This window comes from Phalangium opilio, unplaced genomic scaffold, assembly GCF_054372755.1.
Source record: "Phalangium opilio isolate 3A_F unplaced genomic scaffold, DU_Popi_V2 ptg000017l_1, whole genome shotgun sequence".
NCBI lineage: Eukaryota > Metazoa > Arthropoda > Arachnida > Opiliones > Phalangiidae > Phalangium > Phalangium opilio.
Window position 1 is genome coordinate 6,225,795 of NW_028324151.1, and position 24,822 is coordinate 6,250,616.

The 24,822-nt window shown below is 35.7% G+C and overlaps 1 protein-coding gene and 1 long non-coding RNA gene across 5 annotated transcripts in view; both read left to right on the plus strand.

Moving 5' to 3' along the window:
- LOC149702729 (uncharacterized) overlaps positions 1-24,822 on the plus strand; it is a 157,899-nt gene that overhangs the window by 96,341 nt on the left and 36,736 nt on the right. The gene's annotated exons all lie outside the window — the stretch shown is intronic.
- The window catches only part of LOC149702730 (protein Wnt-4-like), a 151,310-nt gene that overhangs the window by 93,812 nt on the left and 32,676 nt on the right, over positions 1-24,822 (plus strand). For 2 of the 4 annotated variants that reach the window (XM_089866643.1, XM_089866642.1), the window contains one exon: positions 22,382-22,617. In XM_089866643.1, coding sequence (XP_089722769.1) covers positions 22,494-22,617 — 124 coding nt within the window. In that variant the 5' untranslated portion in view covers positions 22,382-22,493. Of the gene's footprint in view, positions 1-5,762; positions 6,379-22,058; positions 22,249-22,381; positions 22,618-24,822 lie in introns of those variants that run through there. The other 2 variants (XM_089866641.1, XM_089866644.1) reach the window with 2 other exon arrangements.

Sequence of the window (24,822 nt, forward strand, 5' to 3'; positions counted from 1 at the left end):
CTGGTTGTAATTTAGAGGCGGGATTAACTCCGGACCTACGTTTGGACTGGAGATAAAGCTGGGAATGTGGCGAATTTATACCTTCTCCCTAATAAACTAGATATGACTTCTTGATTTTAATAAAGAGACTTCATTAAAATTATGAGTGATTTTGGATTTTTAATGGAATTTTGTAGATAAATACGGCGAGTTTGGTTATTAGGGAAAACTGTTATGCCGAAAACTGTCATCCGAGGGGCGAATCACTCTCACATTCCCTGTACACCGATTTAGGGTTAATAATAATTATCGTACTGTTAATTTGTGAAGGGTATAGGTAGTTCAAATATTACGCGTATCTTTTAGTACAGGTGCGGTTTGTACACTGTTTTCAACGAGTTACTGGCCCCTCTTGGTGACCTGGTCAATAGCTGGACTTAAAATTGCCCAAGACCTTTAAATTATTAGATCCGAGCGATTAGACCTCCCCAAAGACTAAGAGGCAATTGTTTTTGAAACAAATAAGGAGTAATTTTGAAACAAATTAGGAACAATTTTTGAAAGAAATTAGGAGCTATTTTTAAAACAAATTATGACCAATTATTTAAACTAATCAAGAGAAATTTTTTATAACAAATTATGAGCAATCTTTGAATCAAATCAGAAGCAATCTTTGTAACAAATTATGAGCAATCTTTGTAACAAATTATGAGCAATCTTTGTAACAAATTATGAGTAATACTTGAAACAAATTATGACCAATTTTTGAAACAAATTAGAAGCAATTCTTCATACAAAACTAGGAACAATTTTTTGAAAATTGATAACGATATATTAATATACTTTTGTTACGGTCTTAATAGCTTAAGTATTACAAACGCTGCAACCTCAAGGTGAGATGAGATAGAAGAGATGGAATTTTAAAAACTTCATTTTGAAGAGAAAAATCACTTTTTAGCAACCCCGGCGTTCGTCGTTTAACAATTTTTAAGCCTCCATCGGCTTCTAAATAGCTTCTAATGCTAGGGTGATTTTTTTTTTGGATTTTTTTATTTTTAAAGAGGGAGCATTTTATATCTATACTGAGAGAGAGTGAGTGAATTTTTAAGGGGATTTCCTTCTTCGTTTCTAGATAGCTGTAGCTCCCTTTTGTTTCCCCGGAGGTCGTTAAAACCAATGTTTTTAGCGGAATTTGATCGTTACTCATCTCTCTCCTTAAAAATTACAGCTCTTTTTAATTTCAGCGTGTCAGAAAAAAAAGAATGTTAACAATTTGGGTTACTTATAGAACTATAACATCCGCCTATATAAAGTAGGCCTACCAGGGATAGATTTAATTTTAGAAGTAGGAATAGGGAGCTAACAGTTCTGACCCTGAAACGTCACATCCTTCTGTCTCTTACTGGAGTTTCATCCCCCTAACGGTTGGAATGAAACGCGCAAAAATTCCAACCAGAGAGGGGCTGCGTGACGTCAGACTATCTCTTCCCCCTTGCCAGTTGTTAGCCCCCTATGGAGAACGGTTAGTATTTACTTCAGTCCGAGTCATAGCTCAGTATCGAGGGGGTAGACACTTGAGAACTCAGGTGTACAATATGTCTTGAATGTACTGTCAAAGCTGAACTGTGAGTTCCGAAGCCTTTTAACTCAATGCACTGTCAAAGCTGAACTGTGAGTTCCGAAGCCTTTTAACTCAATGCACTGTCAAAGCTGAACTCTTTTGAACTCAGGTGTACACAGAGATCCAGATCGTCTAACCCCTCGCCCAGTATAGAGACCCTCCCTCCAACACGTAACGAAAAGTTTAAATTATCTTATTGGCTTACTTAAACTACGTTTTGATGACGTTGCTGACGGGGACGGCGAAAAATACGTAATTCCTTTTTACCTCTGTCGCTATGACCCTCATTGCCACAAGCAGATATTACAAATTGATTTCCGTGACTTGTTTATCAAACGATTAAAGTTCGATAAGTTTTTGTTTTTCCACAAAAAAACACCTTTGAGAATTGACCTCGGCCTTAATTTAGCTAAAATCTATAAATTTAAATTCAATTAAGATAACTCTTTTACTTAGTATATCTTTCGGAGAATGTGATAAGTCGCACGCGATGTCCTTGACCGTTTGTCATTAAGATACAGTAATTACGTCACCATTAACTGAACCCTTAAATTTTTGGAGCCACATTAAGTGAATGTTATGAATTAAGGAGTAGAATTGAGCTTTCGAGAACAACTGGTATTATTTTTAAGCCCTGAAAAATATTCTACAGATTCTGACAATTTATAATAATCTTGTCTTTACTTCCGCGGGGTGTTTCTGATTGTTGACCCCAAACATGTTCTTTGACGCTTTCCACGCAGTTTCACCCCCAAAACACACCTTTTAGTTTATGGCAGACTTATCAGAAACACCTTGGTTATCCTCTATACTCTTAGAAGTTTACAGCACCTGGCAAGCAGTTGTTGCTAAAAAAAGTGTCTCGCGAATTGGGGCTTTCTCTCTCTCCCCCATTTCTCATAATTTCCTTTGGACCTAACCTAAGTAATATAATGTCTATCATTATCCCTCAAAACCCCTTTCCTTCATTGGAATTGAGTTGGCCACAGATGAACATTTCCTCAAATAAAACGTTTAACATCTCTGCTTGTCTCCGTTGGTTGTACATACAAAAACTGCAACCAAGAAATAAACAGAAACTCGCTTACAGCAGAGCCCTATAATGCATAAGTATGGGTCTGTTGTTGGGGCTATCTAATAGTCCATTCCATTAAATACTTTGAGGAAAACCAACAAACAGGCATTAGGCAGCATCTAAGGTTATTTCACTTATGCCAAGATACAACGCTAGACGGGCCCGAGTTCACTACACGCTGGGGAGGGCTAGCCGACTCGTGCTGCCTCTAGCGGTGCTTCTTGTGGCCAGGTGAATAACCCAAGAAGGTGATCTCCACGCCCCTGTGGTGTATGCTTCTCCTGTGGAATTAACGAAATGATCTCTCGATATTATCCATGCGGGGAAAAATTGTAGAGACTGTAGCGCCATCTTCGTTTCAAACCGGAATACATTAGAGACGTGGCCTACCGTGATTTATTTTCATTGTTGAGTCGGGTTACGGGTACTGTATGCTATAGTTTCCGGCTCTCAGTTTGTGAAAAATCCGCCACCGGGAGGCGTCCCACTACTTTTTATAAAAGACCCATGCTCGTAGCAAATATCCCTTCAATTAACCCAAACTTAGTAAGAGTATCATAGGCTTATGATTAAAGCTATAGGAAAATAATAGAAAACCACCACCAGAAGTGGATATCCTGGATATCCGGTGCGGATCTTTGAAAGAGCTCTAGCTGGAAAACGACAGTACGACGCTGCACTTTCTGTCGGTGATCACTTCAAAGTCAGAGACTAAAACCCAGATCCCACAGCTGCCCCAGAATAACCCCATCGGCATCACTCAACCAGTCACGAGTTCATTAGCGACTATTATCTTATATAGTTCGAAAACGGAAACGGCAAAAGTGGAAATGAAAATTAATAATTAATACCACGGATAAAAAGGCGCGAAATTGTTTTGAGTTTAAGCGGGAAACCTATATGTATACAGGGTGGAAACGTTTGACATTGAAATCAATTTCGATAATTGCTAAATTATCCCTTGCTTTCGGCAATCTTTTAATGTGTACAAGCAGGGATAGATTTAATTTTTGAAGTAGGAATGGAGAACGGTTAGTATTTACTTCAGTCCGACTCATAGCCCAAGCCCAGTATAGAGCCCCTCCCTCCAACACGTATCGAAAATTTTAAATTATCTTATTGGCTCACTTAAACTACGTTTTGATGATGTTGCTGACGAGGACGGCGAAAAAATACGTAATTAATTTTTACCTCTGCAGTCGCTATGACCCGCCTCTTCTTTCATACCCCCACTCGTCCTGTGGAAGGGGGTCCGGGACTTTGACGCGCGCCCGGATTACTCTGTTCTCCATTCCTACTTCTAAAATTAAATCTATCCCTGATAATACATATTGTTTTCTGTTTTCTAAAATACTTTAATTTGACAAAACAACTCTTATGCCTTAATTAGAAGTATTGAAACTTGTTTAAGGCAAAAGTTTCCACCCTGAAACTACGCAACAACTATACGCCTGAAAGTACACCGTACCGTTCCCGTATGAAAGAATTTATAAGGACCATAAACATTTGGGGTTTTTTTATGATCGAGTCATCATAAATTGGCTGCGATACGAATTCATTTCATTTATATCCCACTACCATCAAATCTGTTTTATTAAAAAAAATACTGGCCCTTACCCGGCGGTTCTCAGGCTCGAGATCTCCAAATATAATATCGCCCCCCTTGCAATAATAAAGCTATATACGAAGATGAAATAGTAAGAAGAAAAAACATCCCATGTATTCCATATGGTTTTATATAAATTAATTTAAAATAGAGAATAAGTGTTGGTACTCACGTGGAAGGCCATTTCAAATTGAAATAACCTATAGTAAATTGAGTCAGACTTCTATGTAAATATTGCAGCCATTGCAGGAGCGAGGTATATCGTATTATTTCGTTGTTTTGCGTTCCTCGATGGACCAATTGACTTAGTTTTGATGTTAAGAAGTGATATCTAGTTTATTAGGGAGAAGGTATAAATTCGCCGCATCTTCAGCTTTATCTCCCGTCCAAACGTAGGTCCGGAGTTGATCCCCGCCTCTAAATTACAACCAGCAGCTCATTGGTTCTTGAAAACTCACGTCAGCGCGACGCGAATGACGAAAATTCCGTATTTTCCGACTGAGGAGAGGCGAAATAGCCCGGCCTCCTTTTACGTTCCCCTTGTATTTTGAAAGGGGGACTGGGATTATGGCACGCGAATACTTAGGCATCTTTTACCTTCTCCCAATAAACTAGATATCACTTCTTGGTAAAATTGAAAACTTCCGGAAACATGGTTGCCAGTTTTCCGGAAGGCCGAGCAAATAGTGAACTTGCATAATTTTAGAAATTATCTATAATTGCAATAATTTTGGATCTGGTATAAAAATGAAGAAATCGAGAATTTTTACTTTTAACTTTTAAGGAAGAGTGAAAGCGTTTTAAAAGAAAAAAAAAAAGGTATTTACAAAAAGGTAAAGTGAAGTCTTATACATACGCAACTCCATACATTCACGTAAATCCTAATCCTATGTGTTATCTAATGACGAGTCCGAACAAGTTTGGCAAGCTCGCTAATCTAAGTGGTGCCAAAATGTACTTTCATTCACATATATATTCGACTTAAATGAATAGATTCTATATTTATAAAAGAATATTTTCCCAAGCCTATAAGAAAAACTTAATTTTACTTTTAAAAATCTATAAATTGATTTATGAAAAATAAGAAATTTTACCATTCCTAAAAATTTAAAACAAATATGGCGTCACCCTCAACAGACCATTCTATAGAGAATGCCAGAAGAGAAGCCACCTTCTTGGGTAATTTCCTTAGCACAAGAGAAATAACCCAAGAGTGCAACCCCCTTCGCCTGTGTCTTGTTATCTCCACAAGTATTTATTGGAATGGCACATGTTTTACAGTTAAAAATTCCCCGGTAAATTTGTATAAATTCATGGCCTTTAAAAAGACTTGGTAAAGAGATTGAACGGCGGTCGAGTGTTAAGACGCAAGACGTCGTCGTCGTGGTTTTACTACGTTTTGCTCCTGACTTTCTCTTGCCCTGCAGAGCAGTCCCGGGGCTGACTGCCGGAGTAGTCAAAAAAAGTTTTTCTTCTCTCACACAAACTCTCTCTAAACGTCGACGTGAGAAGTCACTGTCTTTCCGACTCTCTGCCCTGTTAAAACGTGTATACTATTCTTTCTTTATTTTTTATCGCGTTTTTCAATTCATTCATTCAAAACACACCTTTTCCGTCTTTGTACCTTTCCTAGAATTTGTCAATAATAAGTATTGACGATTCGATTATTTCCCCAATAAGTACGAGATCTTACTTGAATTTAAAATGGAATTTTAATAGTTGTCTAATAATAATAATAGTACGATTTATTTTAAAAGTGGATTATTATGCATCGTCCGTATGGTATTTTAACGTTCGCGTTGCTGCATTCGCAAATGTCGATGACGTTTCACGTGGTTTTTAACGCGGTTTTATTTAATGTTGCGCCGTCGAGTAATTATCATGTTGTCGCCGCTGATAAGTTTTCACCAACGTAATTTTTAATTGCACTTATTTCTCCGGATTGATTTGATTTGTTGTTTTGGTTTTTCCTGCGGATAAACAAAAACAAAACATGGAACTACTTACTAGGACTATTTTTAATAGACGTTTATTGTTGTTTGGATTTACGATATTGGCCCTGATTGCCTTGGAAGGTGTCCGAGGAATACGTTGGTTGTAAGTAATTGTGATATTTATTTAATTAATTATTCATTTGTTTGTTTATACTTGTTTTACGTTTTCTATAATTATACTTGTAGGGTTGACTAATTAAGGTTAAATTTCGTTAATTAATTAATTAATAAGTTGGGTGGGGTTAATGAAGGTTATTTATCGCGTTTAAATATAGTTCAGTCATCAGTTCGTTATAGTTCAAGCGCGAAACTTTATTGGGATTGAATGTGGAATTAGAACTCTAGTTTTTAAACTTGTATTTGAGATTAAATTTTAATAAATTAATTTATTAAATTATGCACGTTCGCTTGCAATTGAATATAGTATTTATGGGTCTCGGAATAAATATTTGAGGGAAGATACTTAATTGACGGTTTAATATGGGGGTAAAATTTTGGGTTTATCTTTTTGCTATTTTTTGAAGAAATTGTACAATTTTTATGAACTTGAAAGAAACTTTTGGGAGAAAATTGTCCGAATTCCACTTCTAAAATCAAAATCCCTGATTTATTTAAAATTTGGGTTAGTTTTGGTCAATTTTTGTCTGATTTTAAAATATTAGTGACTATAGTTTTTGGAAGAAAATTGTCCAAATCACTGATTTATTTTAAATTTGATTTAGATTTTTTCCTGATTTGGAAATATTCGTCGCCCATGTACTATATTTGATTTGAGATTCTAAATTTCGTTGTAATTTCGCGTGATGGAGTGTACAAAATGTATTGAGAGAGTACCCGACCCCTTGAAACAATCATATTTTATATAGTCTTCTAATGTACTTTGCAATCTTGAAAAGAGTGCATTCCTCATAGCATAATTAAATATTTTGGGACTACTAAAAATCTATTAACAAACGAAACGTTTCCGAGACTGGAATATCTTTTGTGCATATTAAACCTTTCCAGGCATTTATATTTATACCAATTTCTTGCACGTGAAAATGTAAGAGTTTGTGACGTCACACGAATGTATGTACCTTATTATTTAGAAAGATAATTTCAGGGGAACATAATCGATTTGTTATATAGATAACTCCTTTTTTATCACCTTTATTTTGTATTGATTGAAGGCGTTTTTCTGGGCTCTATTGTTCTTTCCTAACTACCAAAGAAGATAAGCAAGATCCAAATTATGTCTTACAATGCAACTCCTAAAGGTTGAAAATAAAATGTTTTAAAATTATGAAATGAATAGATTTTAATCAGCTGTCAATTCTAATAGAACTAATACCACAAAACGTTCCGTAGTTAAAGAAACCATGGGCTATTTCCCTATATTATGTTTTTCATTATGTATAACTCCGCCGTACCTTTAGCCCTATAAAAGCAGGGTTTCCACCAGATCCCTGAAAGTCCCTATTCTAAAGGAACCATGGGCTATTTCTCTATATTATGTTTTACATTATGTATAACTCCGCCGTACCTTTACCGATATAAACGCAGGGATCCCATCAGGTCCCTCAAAGTCCCTATTTTCCAGTAAGGTCCTTAAAACTACCCTAAAATCGGTATTTGGTCCTTAAATCGCATTATTTTCCAAAAACCTCAGGGTTAAGCATTTATTTGGTAGTTAATCAAGGGAAGATGTCTTTCATGAAGAAATATCGAAACCTCTTTGTAAGCCTAAACAAACATTTCTGCGACATAAAGTCCGAAATAATTCACAATTTTGTTGAAAATCGGATGAAAATAGGGTGATATAATGTTCTTAACTTCACTTAACACTTTAAAACGTGTCAATTTAAGACATTTTTATGTATTAATTATGACATTTTATTTTTTAATAGTGGTCCCATTTTAATTCCTACTTTCAAAATTTTGGTCCTCATTTTTATAGCTACAATTAAGTCCCTGATTTATTTTTTGAGATTTTGATGGGAACCCTACGTTTATGAAGAAGGTTATTCTAAGTATTCGTAGACACGCGGAAGTGCCTTAATTAAAAGGATATGTTTAGAATTGGACGGTATAATTAAACCCAAAAATAATAATAATATTAATTACTGCATGGGTTTAGTTTGAAAATGTTTTTTTTTTTGTTTTCAAACTTTTTACTCCCAGGGTTACGCATTCGTTATGGACTGATTGAATGTTTTTTTGGGCCTAAAAAGCGCGGCGGTATTTTTCTAATATAACGTTTCGGTCTGCTTAATACCACCACCACCAACCACATCATCACTCGCGACTCAACAACAACAAATTTAAATATTTATGATATACAGCTGGCAAGGTTAAAATATTCGCCGACTCTTTTTTATCGTTTTTAATACCACATCATCATCATAGCTTTAGTATTTTGTTTGTCCGGTAGTCGCTTATATAACTTGCCTGTTGTTAAAAGCATCGATTTTGTGATTTGTCTGCAATTTGGAAGCAGAATTCCAATTTTATAGTTTCCATGGGACATGTGTTTCTGTTAACTTTTATTTTTGAACTTGACTTTACCAATCTCACTATTGTGCTAATCGGTTCAGTTCAGTTATCTCCATTTATTAAAAGGAAATATTATTTTGTAAATGACACTAGGATTATTTGGAATAAGGTTTATGTAAAGATTAAAGGGTCAGTAAAGTAAAATAAGGTTTATGAAGAGATTAAAGGGTCTGTAAAGAAAATAAGGTTTATGAAAAGATTAAAGGGTCTTTAAAGAGTAGGCATCGGTAGATGGATCCAGGATAAAAAATGATTTGAAGTACGTCATAGGCACCACGTTGCATCACGATACAAAGACTACAGTACCGGACTAGGAGTGGTACTGGACACTAAGACTTTGTCAGTCCCTTTAAATCCTCGAATCAGCGCTTAAAAGTGTCACTCGTGTCGTCTGCTATATATAGATAATGGCATTTGTTTTTGTTTTTTGACATTCACGCCCACTTTGTCTTGTAAAACAGAAAATGACAAAACATCTTGCTTTGTTTTAATATAAACCCTCCCATTCCAAGATTTAACTTCCGACAAAGCTGTAAGTGTGATCGGTTTATTTACCCCTTTTCAATGTTGCCTAACCCTTCCTTAAACGCATGCGCAAAATGACTTACTAAAGTTATAAAAGGTACGTTTCGTCTATGGAAAAGTATCAACCGAGAAAATGCCTCATTTTCAAAAAATCAAGTTTAACTTAAAATATTCTTCTATTTTTATTTATTTTTCTGAATTTTTATTATAATATATTTAAATTTTTTAAAGTCGCGATTTTTATTGAAACGCAAATTTCGAGCGTGTGTTTTTTTCAACGTTCAATGTTCGTTCGCGTGTCTGTCTGGCAGCCCTTGCCAAAAATCGAGTAACCTGAATAGTTGTAATATTTTTACTTTTATATAAGGTATTAGGAAATAAGAATAAAAACCAGCGAATATTTCGTCGGATTTAAACTTTTATATAGAAAAGATGCGATCTCATTTTGCTAAAGGTTGAATTACACGTTTTTATGTGTCTGGAATATTTTGTGGGTTCTTTTTTATTGCTTTGGCCCCCTACGTAAGCTTTTAAAAATAGATTAATCTTAATTCGGGATGCAAAATGTGTTAGAAGTTGGCAACAATCTTTTCGTTTTATCTAAAACCGCCGCGATGAATGAGGAGGATTAATATTAAAATTAATATCTTTCTTTTAATTTTAAATTTGAATAAAGATTTTTTTTGTTTTTTGACTCATTTGGATGACTCAGCCCAATTAGCTAGGTCGTGTGAATAGAACTGAACCGCCTGAAGAGTTAAGAAAAAATGGTTTTATCGGCGATTTATTTATTTTCTTTTTTGGCTCATCTATAGTTGAGTCAAAACGTTGTGTCATATGATAAAGAGTTTATTTTTTTTTTTTTGCATTTTTCAAAGCTCATTCGTTAAATTTTTCAAGGTTTACTCTACGTTTGAAAGAAAATTAATTGATTAATTACGAAATCGTATGGTGATTGAGATATCAATTAATGATATATGAGCTCAGGGATTTTACGTAAAATTTTAGGAAATTGTTTAAAATTTTAAACAATTTTATTGTGCAATTTAGAAATGCGTATTACGTCATAGAAATACCGAATTTTACCAGAAATTATCAAAATTGTTCTTTACATAGTTGCGGAAGTTAAAATAATCGAAAATTGTTGGTATACATTTGCAACAATTAATTATTATTTAGCTGTGAATAAATAATTTGTCAAATGAATTTCGCTATAGGCATAATAAGGGGTGACCTTTGACCTCCAGTATCTTAGGCTATAAATGAAATGGGCTTCCTCGAGACACGGAACAGCGACGTTATAACATTTGACCGGACCCCAACCAAAATCGCACCGCTTCAATTCAATATTAATTTTAATTTTAGCTCTGATGAACATTATTATCTTTATGAAGGTCCCCTTAATTGAGAGAAGGTCCGCGACTTTTGGAAACAAAATCAAAAAAGGAAGGAAGAATAAAGTTTCTCGAGAAACTTTTCTTTTGGAAAGAATAGAAATTGTAAGAGAGTTCTAGGGCGCGCATTAGAACAAAGCCCACGCCTCAACTCTACTTAAACTTTATATATATATTCTTTTAGCCCCCTACCCCCATTTAAAATTGCTTTAAATCCTTTTCATGGCCCTTTTTTAGCCACATCGTTTGATGTAAATCTGACGATAGGCTATTAGTTTTACTAGGTCTGATGAAGAAGATGTTGATGTTGTGGTTGTTGTGGTTGTATTCGTTCGTCTTTTTAAAGGGAGCCTGGAAATGGGATTATTGATTTTAAAACGGAGAGGATAATAATTTGTCTATAACAGAGCATTGCGAATGTTTTATGCATATATTAATGAACACAGTTAGTTATTAGTTTCACCTGGTCTGATGAAGAAGATGTTGTTGGTGTATTCGTTCGTTTTTTTAAAGATAGAGTTAAATCAGGGATTGCTGAATTTGAATGGGAGACAATTATGATTTGTCTTTAACAGCGCATTGCGAATGTACTATGCATATATTAATGAACATATTTAATAGTGAAAAGGGATAAGTTGTGTTATGGTGATATTTTTCATTCATTGGCGATTTAAAAGGGTTATGATTTATCTCTAACAGTACAATGCGGATGCTCAGTCGAAATGTTAATAAGCAAACACTCGTTAGTATCTGTATGTATTTAATGAACACACCACAAATCTGTCACGTTGCCTTATATAAAATGGGAAATATCATACTATTTTTAAAATTTCTCAGACTTTAGCATTCTAAGAACCCAAACAACTTTATATACAATAAAAACTATGGAAAGAACTAAAGTTGGGTGTTTTACGAAATTGTTTCTCTTTCAAACGCTTCTTAGCCTTATAAACGATGTGGCTCTAATCTGGCCGGGGCCATCTTGTTCTCTCGAGAATGAATTTCTTCTTATTACCGTATAGTTCTTGTCTCGGGTCCAAATCGAGCCCGAGGAATGCTCAAAGGAATCCCGCTCTGCTTATACTGTAGTGTGATGCTGCTGGCTGAATGGCCAGACAAGCATCTCGGAAGGAAGCGTCTGTTGCTTTTATCTTCTTTCACCTTTTCACGATCACCATTTTTTTTCTTTATTTTCGCGCCAAAAATCTCCTTAGTTGGAAACAAAAGCCCGCCCCCACTAAATTCAAAGGGAAGGTGTAACGCGTTGCTTTGGGTAATGATCTATTTGGAAATGAATGTTCAGTAATTAAACCCTTTCTGTGGCCTCCTCGACCTGAAGTAGAGTACTTGGACTGTAATTGTAGGTTCAGGGTTCAAATAGGTGAAACGTAGTAATTTTTGCGGTAAAGTTGGGTTCTTGGGAGGAGCTAAGACACGTGTGAGGTAAGTTACACGGCCATATTGGTGGAGAAAAGCTGATACCTATTACCAATATGTCTGCCAAAACAGTGTTAAGGGTTGAGAGGGTGAAGTACCATCACTTATCGAAATGAAAGCCCTAAAACAATCTTAAGAATTCTTTCAATAGTGCCTTGCGGAGTAGCCCGAGGGGGTAGACACTTGAGAACTCAGGTGTACAATATGACTTAAACTCAATGTACTGTCAAAGCTGAACTGTGGGTTCCGAAGGATCTGAACTCAATGCACTCTCAAAGCTGAACTCAGGTGTACACAGAGATCCAGAGCGTCTACCCCCTCGGAGTAGCCTAACGCGTAGTGACGTAATTACACTCGTATCTTCTTTAATATTGTAGATAGAAACATGGTTCCAATTGATATATTCATTATTTTATACGCTCTTTCAATTAAAAACGAATAAATTCTAGCTTTAATAATACCAGGGATAGATATAATTTTAGAAGCAGGAACGGAGAACGGTTAGTATTTACTCCAGCCCGACTCATAACCCAGTATAGAGCCCCTCCCTCACACGTAAAGAAAATTTTAAATTATCTTATTGGCTTACTTAAAGTACGTTTTAATGACGTTGCTGACGGGGACGGTGAAAAATACGTAATTCCTTTTTACCTCTATCGCTATGACCCACCCGCCTCTTCTTTCATACCCCCCCCCCCGTCCCGTGGAAGAGGGTCCTGGACTTTGACGCGCGCCCACGTTACTCTGTTCTCCATTCCTACTTCTAAAATTAAATCTATCCCTGATGCTACTTTTAATGCTTTAAAAAAACGACCATAAATTAAGATTATTTCATCTCACCTTGAAATAATAAGAAGAAAAACCTCACGATTATTTTTTTCCCACACGGTTTGAAATAATAGTTTTTATTACTTATATACGTCATATTTTTTCCGAGTTATTTAAATCCATTTATATGAGAAAAAATATATATAAAACAAAATAAGATCGTATAAACGGCATGGGAAAATTTCTCGCCTTTGCTCCGAAACTCCAGTATATCCAGCTTATTATTCTTCTAGAGGTCGATCTTATAGATATAGAATTATTCTTCTTCTTTATATTTTACTCTTAAAACTTATTTTCTTTATATCGTGGGTGTATTCCTCCACTCCGGGGAGATTTTTGATTGTATGGGTTGGTTCGGAGAGGTGCCCGTCAAGATTCGACCCAAACGTATGATTACAGATACCATACGTTTATAAGTGATATGTTCCTTCCATAAGTATGACATTACTTATACACTTCTTAATGCAAGTGACTTGCAGCTCGAGATAACTAGTTCGAGGGAGAACGACAAGCGAGAATAGAAGTCCTACACTCGGTTGGTTAATTTTGCAGGACCAAGTTCCACCTAGGTCCTATTTAGTCTGCATTACTAAGCCTTTCACAGTGCCTTACTCACCAGACCTCCCTCGCTTTACCTCGAATCTATGACCTACCTCAATCACTTCATGACTAACTCCAGTTTCTAAGTTACCAGTGACAAACTTATGGTGAACATATCTTATGAACTTACGCATATACGGGAAGAAACTGGTAGAAGAGCTTCGGTTTTTTCTCAGATTGATAGCTTTCTTTTTTTCTGATGCCATAACATTACAAATATTACAAGGAAAAACCTGTTGTTTTTGCTGCTTTCTTATATTGTAAACAGTTGTTTACGAAGTTTTGTTTCCCAAAGATGTTTTGTTTTGTTTTGTTTTTTCTTCTAGAAAACAAGTGAGGTTTCTAGGGAAATTCTCACACAAATGTACTCTAGTAATTAGCTTTACTTTACCTACCAGCGTTTGTGCACTTCTACCCACATTTCTGCTAGATGAAGGTTCAATAACGTTCTGAAATTGAAAAGTATTGATTTGTCTTACTCTATGCGTCACGTGACTAATTCCTTTGTTTTATTGGTAAAATGTTAGTCAATTAAATGTTGTAGACCCCATGTAGGCCAGAGGGGTGTAGTTTAATATGGCTCCTCTCCTTTCCATCAAAATGGTGGCAAACTTTACAGAATGGAAGGCTTGCGTGGGAATGCATCTGATTGGCTAAGCGGAGGCATGACGTTTAATGGGGGATATTTTCACCCCTTTGCCCACCATGTAAATAAATTCTTAGTTCTGTAGTTTACTTATTTGATAATAACTTTAATTGACTTTTCATTTTAATAATACATTTTATTGACGCTAATAATTTCTAAACTGCAGTAATTAACTCAGGAACAAAAGACTGATCTCTTGAATTTACCAAAACTTTCAAACTTATTCTTTCGGTTATTTTTTGCAGATATAAGGGGGGGGGGCTAAGATTCTGGAGGATAAAATTAATTTGTAATTGTTAACGCCCATTTTAGAAATGTAGGAACATCTGTAGACGGATGATTTAACTGGAAGAGATATGTTAAAGTGCTTGCCAGATATAATGACAGTGTCTACATTCCCTTTTTTATATTAAGTGCACGTCACTATTTTTGCTATATCGCATAGAGCTTCTGCAAATAAAAGTTTGGTTGTCTTTTAATCGTAACTTCCTTCAACGTTCAGCACCTGTAAATTAACCATTAAACGACTGGTCAAGTTGACTTTATTTAATCCATTCCGGAAATCGCCGTCCTACCAAAGACAGAAACTGTACAGTAAACTTCAGACCTATGAAACTTGTACGAGAGACTGTACAAATTTATCTAATTTTAGACCCTAAAAGTTTCAATGGTCTGCGATTTATTATATCGATTTTACCATTGGCATATAATAATAAGTTATGGTCATTTTGGTCATTTTTACCTTATCTCTTCACACCGCACAAGTCCGGTATGAAATATTAATAAATATGGTTGTTATTGCCGATGTTAGTGCAATTTCAAGTCAATTTCACGGCTGTCTTTCACTACACAAACTCTCACTCGAAAGCAAAACTTTCCGGGTGGCAATGAGCTCCCACGCAATTCCAATGCAATCTCGTGAGATTGAAGTGAGAAGAAATTCAAATTCATTTAACCAAATCGGAATTCTGAGCACTCCCCAACCTCCCTCCCTATAAGTGCTTTAAGTACGGTTAAAATATTTTGTCCAAAAATAGTACTAGGAATATAAATTATCTTCGCTAAACCGTTAATTAATTATACGTTGGTGAAAAGCAAGAATTTTTCTCACGGTACGATAGAGATCAAATGCTCCTCAAACTAGGAATTGTACTGGTAGAATAAATGTCTTTTTCTTGCAATATACAGCGTGTTTTTGATAAGTCTGCCATAAATGAAAAGGACATATGTTCTTGGGGTCAAAGGGTATGGGGACTCTACAACATTTATTTACGGAGAAACATTGATTTCCCCCTAAAACAAGGAACTAGTCGCACACTTGGACGTACCAACCTTCAATAGTCTTCAATCTAAGAACGTTACCATTTGTTCATAAGATATGTTTCATAAGTTTGTCACTGGTTACAAACTGGAGCTTGTCATGAAGTTATTGAAGCCGAGTGTAGGACTTCAATTCTCGCTTCGGTCGTTCTCGAACTAGCTTATGCTCGAGCTTAAGTTTCTAAGTAAGCATTACGAAGTATAATAAGTGTCTTACTTATAGAACATACTTATAAACTTATGACGTCACTGAACAGAAACATACTTGGGTAAAGCGTGTGGTCAGTGGTCACGCTGGTACAGTAAAGCTAACTACTTCACATGTGTGGCAGCTAATTCATTGTCTTATAGGGGGCAATCAATGTTTGAGAGCCCATGCATGTTCATTGACACTTTCCATTCAGTTTAACCCTAAGAAAACATGTACCGGACTTCAATTTATGGCAGACTTATATCAGAAACACCCTGTATAACACCCAAGGATTATAATTACTTAAGGCGTAGGTCTTGTAGTCAAAATAATTCATAGAATTTCATAGGAAGCTTGAAAACAGAGGCTGGCATTGTTGTTGAAAACTCGCCATTTCTCCTTCTCCCCTCTTTGAAAATAAACAGTTCTTGGCTAATTGCTTCAAATTGTAGACCTTAAAGGCCAAAGCTGAGACATTTTTTGGCTACTTTCCCAACTCTCAACTCTTGTAAATGAAAAATTTTTAGTCGAGGGTTTTAAGGAGATCCTTGTAGTATTTTGCTGCTGATCCCTTTGTTTTTAATTAGCGGACAGAATCTGTAAAAACTACTCAACTTGACTTTTAACCTCTCTCTATACCCATGCAGGAACTACTGGGTAAATAGTTGTAAAATTAGACACAGCTAAGTTAAATTCATCTTGAATTTATAAAGGTCCATTCAGACTATAGACTAAAATCTTACGTTTACGTCGACATGAAGTCACTTTTGTTCGCTTAATTAAACACGTGACAATAGAGAGCTTTCACATGGGATAGTAGTACGTCACACCCTCAAAGTCTTACTTGGCTGTTCTGGTAGCCGTATTGGGTGGTCTCAGGTTCATTCCCGCGTAAATTATGTCACGAGGCTCAGCTCCTCCTCCAACTGAAAGCTCTCTATACGTAAAAGATTCGCGGGTCTAGTTTGAAAATTTTCAATTTTATCGGTCAGTTACTCAATTTCCATCCAGATGGCGCCACCTCGTTAGCGCCTTCTCTTTTGCCATAACTTACTCGAACTCGATCATGCTTCACTGACGCATGATCGATTGAGCTATGTTTTAGCAGACGATATTATGAAGAGTTTAAGGATTCTTGGTGCGGTGTTTGTTTATGATTTTGGATGAGCAGCTATATTATTATTCAAAAGTCTTGATTCAAAAATCACCGTACTCGTTTTAAGTCGTCTGCTCTTGCTTATGAACGGGGAAATTATCTTACCGATGCGACAGAACCTAAATTAGCGAGGCGATCGAAGGGAACGTCTGAACGGGCATTTAATAAGAAAGACGCAGTTTTGTCTGTCTGATGTTAGTAACTTTCTGACCGCGTTTGATGTCAAAGAAATTAGTTAACATGGTGGAAAATAATATGCCATAAAATTAATAAAAAAATACAGGAATCTTAACTTCTTAAGAATAGTATGGAAATTAGACTCGTTTGGAAACAAAGATACGTCATATGACGGACTAACGTTCTACTAATTAAATATGCTTCTGAACAAAGATATTAAAATGAAAAGTTATCTACTGTTTAGTCTAATTTAACCACCAAACAATTACAGCTATGAAATTTGGATCATTCTATTTTTATCTCTCACTTAAATTAATTTCATATTTAATTCCTATAAGATTTTTAAATTGTATTTGGGTGGGTTCTCTCTCTCACTCTTTTCAATAAGTTATGCTCAAATTAAGGTGCAATTTTTGAGGACGTTTTATGGTCGTCTTCTGACGTATTGGTCCCTAAGGAGTCGTTCAATTTTACATTCAAGAATCCCCCCAAAATGTCATCCATCATAATAAAATTTCGAGTAATTGTGACCCAGAAAGATCTTGCACCTAACACTTAACGTAACTTTTGATATACCTTGAAATAATTGGTGACAAAGGTGAGAGTTAGTACGAGGGGTAGCACACTTTTTCTGAAATTACAATGAAAAAAAAATTCAAGGAATACTTGATCAATCTTAACTCGAAAACAGTGGCCCTTGTGGCAAAATGGAGATAGATAGAAGTTAAATTTTCGATTCAAAATTGATTTCCCAAAGAACATCCACCATTAATTTATGCAAGACTTATCAGAAAGTGTCACACCCTGTAGAGTGGAGAGTTTTTTTTTTAAATGACCAAAAAACGTCCACGAAATTCATCAAGCGCTCTTTCAAGTTTGTCGCGACAAAAATCAAACGTGCTTTTCGGTTTTAATTTTCACATTAGGCTTAACACGTACGAGTTCACCGAACAAATTTAAAGTTCTAAACGTCTAGGGCATTTACTACAGGTTTTTGACGCATTGCACAATTAAACAATTTTGATTTGATTTTTAATTTCAAATAAACAGACGCTATTAAAACTCGTTACTAAACAAAATGTCCATTATATTGAACCAGGGATAGATTTAATTTTAGAAGTAGGAATGGAGAACAGAGTAATCTGGGCGTGCGCCAAAGTCCCGGACCCCTTCCACGGGACGGAGGCGCATGAAAGAAGAGGCGGGTCATAGCGACAGAGGTAAAAAGGAATTACGTTTATTTTTCGCCGTCCCCGTCAGGCAGCAACGTCATCAAAACGTAGTTTAAGTGAGCCAATAAGATAATTTAAACTTTTCGTTACGTGTTGGAGGGAGGGGCTCTATTCTGGGGAGTCGGACTGGAGTAAATACTAACCGTTCTCCATTCCTACTTCTAAAATTAAATCTATCCCTGGTTTAACACGTACTAGTTCACCGAACAAAATTAAAGTGCTAAACGTCTAAGGCATTTACTACAGATTTTCGACGCATTGCACAGTTAAAAAAATTTAATTTGATTATTAATTTTAAATAAACAGACGCTATTAAAACTCGCTACTAAACAAAATATACATTATTTGAACATCTTCGAACCTCTTTAAAATAAGAAGCTTCGAACCTACATAAATTCTTAATTTTTTTTTGTTGGTAATTTTACTATAGATTCTTTATACTAATTTTCAAATAAATTTACAAGATTAATTAGTCATTAAAAAAATCAACTTTATATTCAAATAATAAATAAATCAAGACGAAATATACTATAGTGTATAAAAACCATGTACTCAAATCAGAATGAGTTCATTCACTTTTAGTCTGCATCTCCAATGAATCAAAAACTATAAAGTTAAGAAAACTACAAGTTATATACAGTATACACTCACATACACTATGGATTTAGTAAAAAAATGTGAAGGGGGTTTGGTTGAAAGACAGCGGGAAGACGGGTGCGAGCCAGCAAGGTCTTTATTTAAGTCAAGGTACTATACTAAAGATGTTGAAAAGTGGTCCTATAAATATAATAGACGATCTTAGCGCTGTTGGCGAGCGAGGGGATCCGTGATGATGATAATATTCCACCAAAAAACCGAACCAACTCTATTTGGTGGCAGCCATTATTAGGCCTAGCAGAAACTGATTATTCCGAAGCATAAGTTCACTAAAATACTGACGTTTCGACGTTGGTAGGCAGTTGGTGAACCCTTGAAGGAGAGAGAGGAATGGAGCAGGAACCTCCATACCTCTAACCATAGAGGATATACAATAAAGGAGTAGACAGTTGTTGGTGTATTCAGTTGTTGGTGTATTCAGTTTTCGTTAAATTTTTTGGAGCTACTTCCGGCATTCTATGTTTTTTGGTAGACACGTGGTTAGTTACCTTTGACTAAATGTCACTCCCAGCTTCGATAGAGGATATATTCAGTAAAGCAGACGACATTTTTCAAAACCAGCAGTGATATGTCTTGTACAGAAGGCAATCAGCCAATGAGAAAAAAACCGGAAGTGAATATTAAAAATATGGCGAGATATTCTCTTATGTATTGGTAAAGACTAAAGTGTCTTCTCCTCTACTGTATATCCTCAATGCTCTAACGTTGCAATATGTACCCCCACTTGCGGAAACGCAACGGAGTCCTCCCAGCATTCTCCGCGTTTCAGTAGGGTTGTACGATACGTCGTGGATGCCCCCTGTGTCTTAAAAAAGAAGCTAGTTCTGATACAAAAACAATGGCGCTACGCCGCAGCACTTAACAATCGCCTACCGAAGCGTAAGGGACTAAGGGTCGTGCACAAGGTACACTTGGAGACTTTCTTTGCCGCTTATGGCCCATCATCACTACCGCTCCATCACACCTCTTTTCTCCATGGTGATCTCTGATGTGTAAATGGTTAGCAGTTCAGTTCAGTTTGAATCAGTTCTATACTAGCTTGGCTCACGGAGTTAAAGCTATCTATTTTGTTTACGGTGTACAAGGTGAACCGTTACCTTCTCTATGCTTAGGTCCTTGGAAGGTGAGACAATCTATAATTGGGCGTGAATAAGATTAATTTTTGACTCTTCCAAATTAATTTCATTTAAAAATTAGTAAGGAAAATAGAGAGTAAGTAACTTTTATTACCCCTATTCATTTTTGAGATTTTGGTGGTAGCCCTGGGTATGGATAACGTCGAGTTAATATACTTTGTGTTCATCCATTATTATGTTATTTGAAGGCAGTTATAGGATAGAAGAAAAAAATCTGTAGGCATTCGCGGGTGGCCGATTCTTGACGCTGAGGTAAGCTGCTGGCCTCGTGTTTCTTTTCCTTCTTCTTGTTCCGCGGTGAAACCATCATCCATCTTAACCCTAAAACGTCCCTATTTGTTCTGGTGTACAGTACATCTTTTTTATATAGGCCTATATTTTTGTTAGAAATATTTATGGAGTAATAGCGGGGTTTTGAGCTTATTTCTTTTAAATTCTATTGAAGGATGATATTGTTTGCCATGACGCTGTAACTTATACCTGAGATCATGACTGGCCCAACTCTTTTACAACAAAGGACCTCTAATCATTGCCCCAAAAAGTAAAGAAAAGGGTATAAAAAATTAGCCCTCCCATTTGGGTTCGGGTTTTAAGTTTAAAGTTGTTATTATAACCTTTTGTAAGGGTGGTTTAGTGTTTAAAGAGATTGAAATAATGAAGGGTAGCATAGCAGTGCTTATAACCGTCCCAAAATTGCCATGAAATTCGATATTTCGATGTAAAAATATTCAAGAATTCCAAATATAAGATATGTTCCATAACTTTGTCACTGGTTACTGAGAGCTTGTCATGAAGTGACGTAGGTAAAACGTCATAGATTCTCGTAAAGCTACGCCTGGTGAGGCGCTATCAAAGGGTTAGTACAGGCAAAATAGGAATCTGGACTGCAATTTTAACCGAGTTTAGTCTGCAATTCTCGCTTGTCGTTCTGGAACTAGCTCGAGCTGTAAGTCTCTAGCATTACGAAGTATAAGCGTCATACTTATGGTAGGAACATATCACTTATAAACTTATGCTAGAGAAAATAACGCGCCATTTAAAGGTACATGTCCAAGCCCCCTTTGACCTGTGGTAAAAATTTCTAACATTAATTGTCTTTCACTAATATCAAAATTAAATTTGGCCTGTTTTCTTTCTCATTTATTTAGGCCGCATTTTATTTGTTGATTTTTTGCAAAAATTTCAATTTTCAAATACTTATTCACGTGCCATTGAAAGCTAATAATCCCGTCGCAAATCTCAAAAATGAGAAGTTTCCATTTCCAACCCCTTAGTCGTTTGTTTTATCATTATGAAACTCCCATAGTCTCTCTCCTTTAGACCGTTTCCTATATTGGTTCCTGTTTTGGAGACTAGACAAGAATTTTGGAAATAGGAAAAGCCCTAGCCCTGTTATAACTATAGCGGGATAGCCCACCCTAGACTAGACAATAAACTGTTTATCAAATACTAACTTTGTTTTACGACAATATGAGAGGAGTTAAATTAGCCTAAACCTTCAAATTCTTTCGGTGCATGGTTCGACTCGAGTGAATGGAATTTTCTTTGTTGTAAACTAGTAGTGATATTACCTTTTTTGGGGTTCAATCTTTGTTCTTTGAGGGATCGAATTTCAACACGCGAACTAACCATATACAGAAATAATGTTACCTTACTACAATAGGATGTTTATTAAAATGAATGTGATATCTAGAGTGGATGCGGAAAAGAGAGTATAGTTAGAATCTATTCGAAAAACATGAAATACGTAACCAAGGGAGAAGGTCTAAGATGCCAAAGTATTCGCGCGCCATAGTCCCAGTCCCCCTTTCAAAATATAAGGGGGGACGTAAAAGGAGGCCGGGCTATTTCGCCTCTCCTCAGTCGGGGAAAAACATAATTTTCGTCATTTGCGTCGCGCTGACGTGAGTTTTCGCGAACCAATGAGATACTGGTTGTAATTTAGAGGCGGGGATTAACTCCGGACCTACGTTTGAACTGGATGATAAAGCTAGATAATAAATGTGGCGAATTTATACCTTCTCCCTAATAAACTAGATATCGCTTCTTGACGTAACTAAAGGCTGACATGTAACAGACTTCGACACCCACTTGTTTTATATACTCTTGGTTATATAAATTTTCAACTGATCCAATTACATTTGTAAGAATTAATTCATATGAATGAATGTTATTAATTTTTTTTTGTAAAAATTCAACTTCACCGGCTTCGTTTTAATTGTTTTTCAATAACGAATGGTTGATTAATTGTTTTTGGTTTTATTTTTCTTTTTCAGATCCTTGCTTCGCACGGCCAGTATCGCCACTCAAGACAGAGACACTGTGTGCAATACTCTAGAAGGCTTAAGTAAAAGACAAGTCAAAATATGCAAGAGGAATATTGAGGTGATGGACAGCGTTCGATTGGGTGCCGAACGGGCCATCAGGGAGTGTCAATATCAATTCCGAAATCGAAGGTGGAATTGTAATACGCTTAATGGCACCAAAATATTTGGCAAAGCCCTAAATGATGGTAAGATATTATAAAATTGAGCTCGACACTCTTAATAACCTGTAACATTAAAATATAACATTTCATGATGGGGTTATGTACAAAATGGTGCTCGCGCTTCTAACAACGCAACGCTTTCTGCATCCATAAACAGAGATGTGAAATTACCGTAATTTTTAAAAATGGTAATTTACCGAAAAATTACCGGTAAATTACGATTAAAATTTTGGAATAACAAAAATTACCGTAATTTATGGTATTTTATATCTTCACAGGCTTATTACCGCGATAAATTACCATTTGAAAATTACGGTAAGATATAAATCGGTAATTTACGTGGTATTTGGTAAATTACCGGTAATTTACGGACGGTAACAAAAATCACCGTAATTTATGGTATTTTATATCTTCACAGGCTTATTACCGCGGTAATTTACCGGTAAATTACCATTTGAAAATTACGGTAAGATATAAATCGGTAATTTACGTGGTATTTGGTAAATTACCGGTAATTTACGGACGGTAAATTACCGACTCACATCTCTATCCATAAATCACTCCATTTGTAACTTGAAACGGTGTCCCTCGTGGTAAAATACCATTGAACAAAACTAAATCGCCCAAAGAACATCCCACTTAATTTGTGACAAACATTTCAGCAACACCCTGTATGTTCCCACCTCAGTTTAGACTAATTTGTCTTAAAACATAGTTTGTTAATTAAATTTAAGGGGTCATCCGTAAAATACTTTGACCAATCATAACTCGAAAACAGTGTCCCTTGACTCTTGTGGCAAAATGGAAATAGACAGAAGTTACATTTCCGACTCAAAATCGATTTGCCAAAGAACATCCCCTTTAATTTGATAATTTCTGACAGACATTTCAGCAACACCCTGTATATTAACACCCCCTCCCCCTTCCCAGTTGCGACTATAATTTGTCTTACAATATTAATATACTTATTATTTAGCTATAGTTTGTCCAACGTCTATATATATATGTTTCGGCCATCATCTTAGGGATTAGTTTAATGTCCTTTCGATTACAAAAGTGTCTTTTATTGATAAGAATCGTTCAATTTGATTAAATGGAAAGGTTTTTTTTTAACCTGCTCGGTTGGTACCTTTCTTTCCCTTCTTCTTCCCTGGGTAACTATACGTTGACAGACAACTATCCACGATAAGGCATCTTTTTAGCGGCGCGCTGTCCGTGACTTTTGAACGAATCAACTTCATCCAAGGGTGAACCGAGAGGATTCCATAAGAGATTAAGTATAAAATGTACATGTATATTCATTCCCCTTAACAGAATGAGATGCCAGAGAAAGCTATAGTGGAAATTTATATTTAAAAAAAATGTTGAAAACTTTACTTAATTTTTTTTTCAACAGGGGATTAACTAAAATGTTCCTTCTATATAAATGTCTATCAGAGTATATTTAAAGGGAGAGAGAACCCTAAAAGATTTGTTGATTATAGAGCATTTTGAAATAACTAAGTGGGAAAGACACGGGGGTAAAACTTAGCCTTCCATCTCGGTTTTTGGCACCTGCGCAGTAGTCTTTTTGTACCATGAGAGTGCGCAAAGAGGGCAATGTATCAACCCCTTGTATGTTCCAATACCAAGGGTTGCCTACATCAAAAAGGTTTATTATAAGATAATTTTTGAAGAAATATTTTATACGATTCAAAGATTACAAATTAATGAAAATTTAAGTTAAATTTTACAAAAATAATTAATATTTCAATAAGTTACCACGTGTCTAATTGGCTATCTATGATATTAAAGAACATAATGACAGTAGCAATTAAGTTAATTAACTGTAGCCTATCTGTGAACCAGACAGGGGGGATTCCATCAGACGGTACTAATTGTCCAATTGAATTTTACACCCCAACTCAATAAATTTAATTTACTCATACCCATTTTTAATATTAATTTGAAATATTCGTTATTTAATTTCAAATATGGTATTGTCTTTTAGTTTCTTAGTTAAATATAATATTCAATTATAAATTAATTTCAAGAATAAGTTGAAAACGGTGTTCCTCAGTGCAAAATATCACAGAACACTTTTTACTCGAAATCACCCAAAGAACATCCACCATAATTTCTTACAGACATTTCAGAAACACGCTCTATATCCTAAATTTCTTGATTAAGTTTTCAATAATTCATATTTTTTACCAAAGAAACGGTTTACCATTCCTTTAAACTTATGTC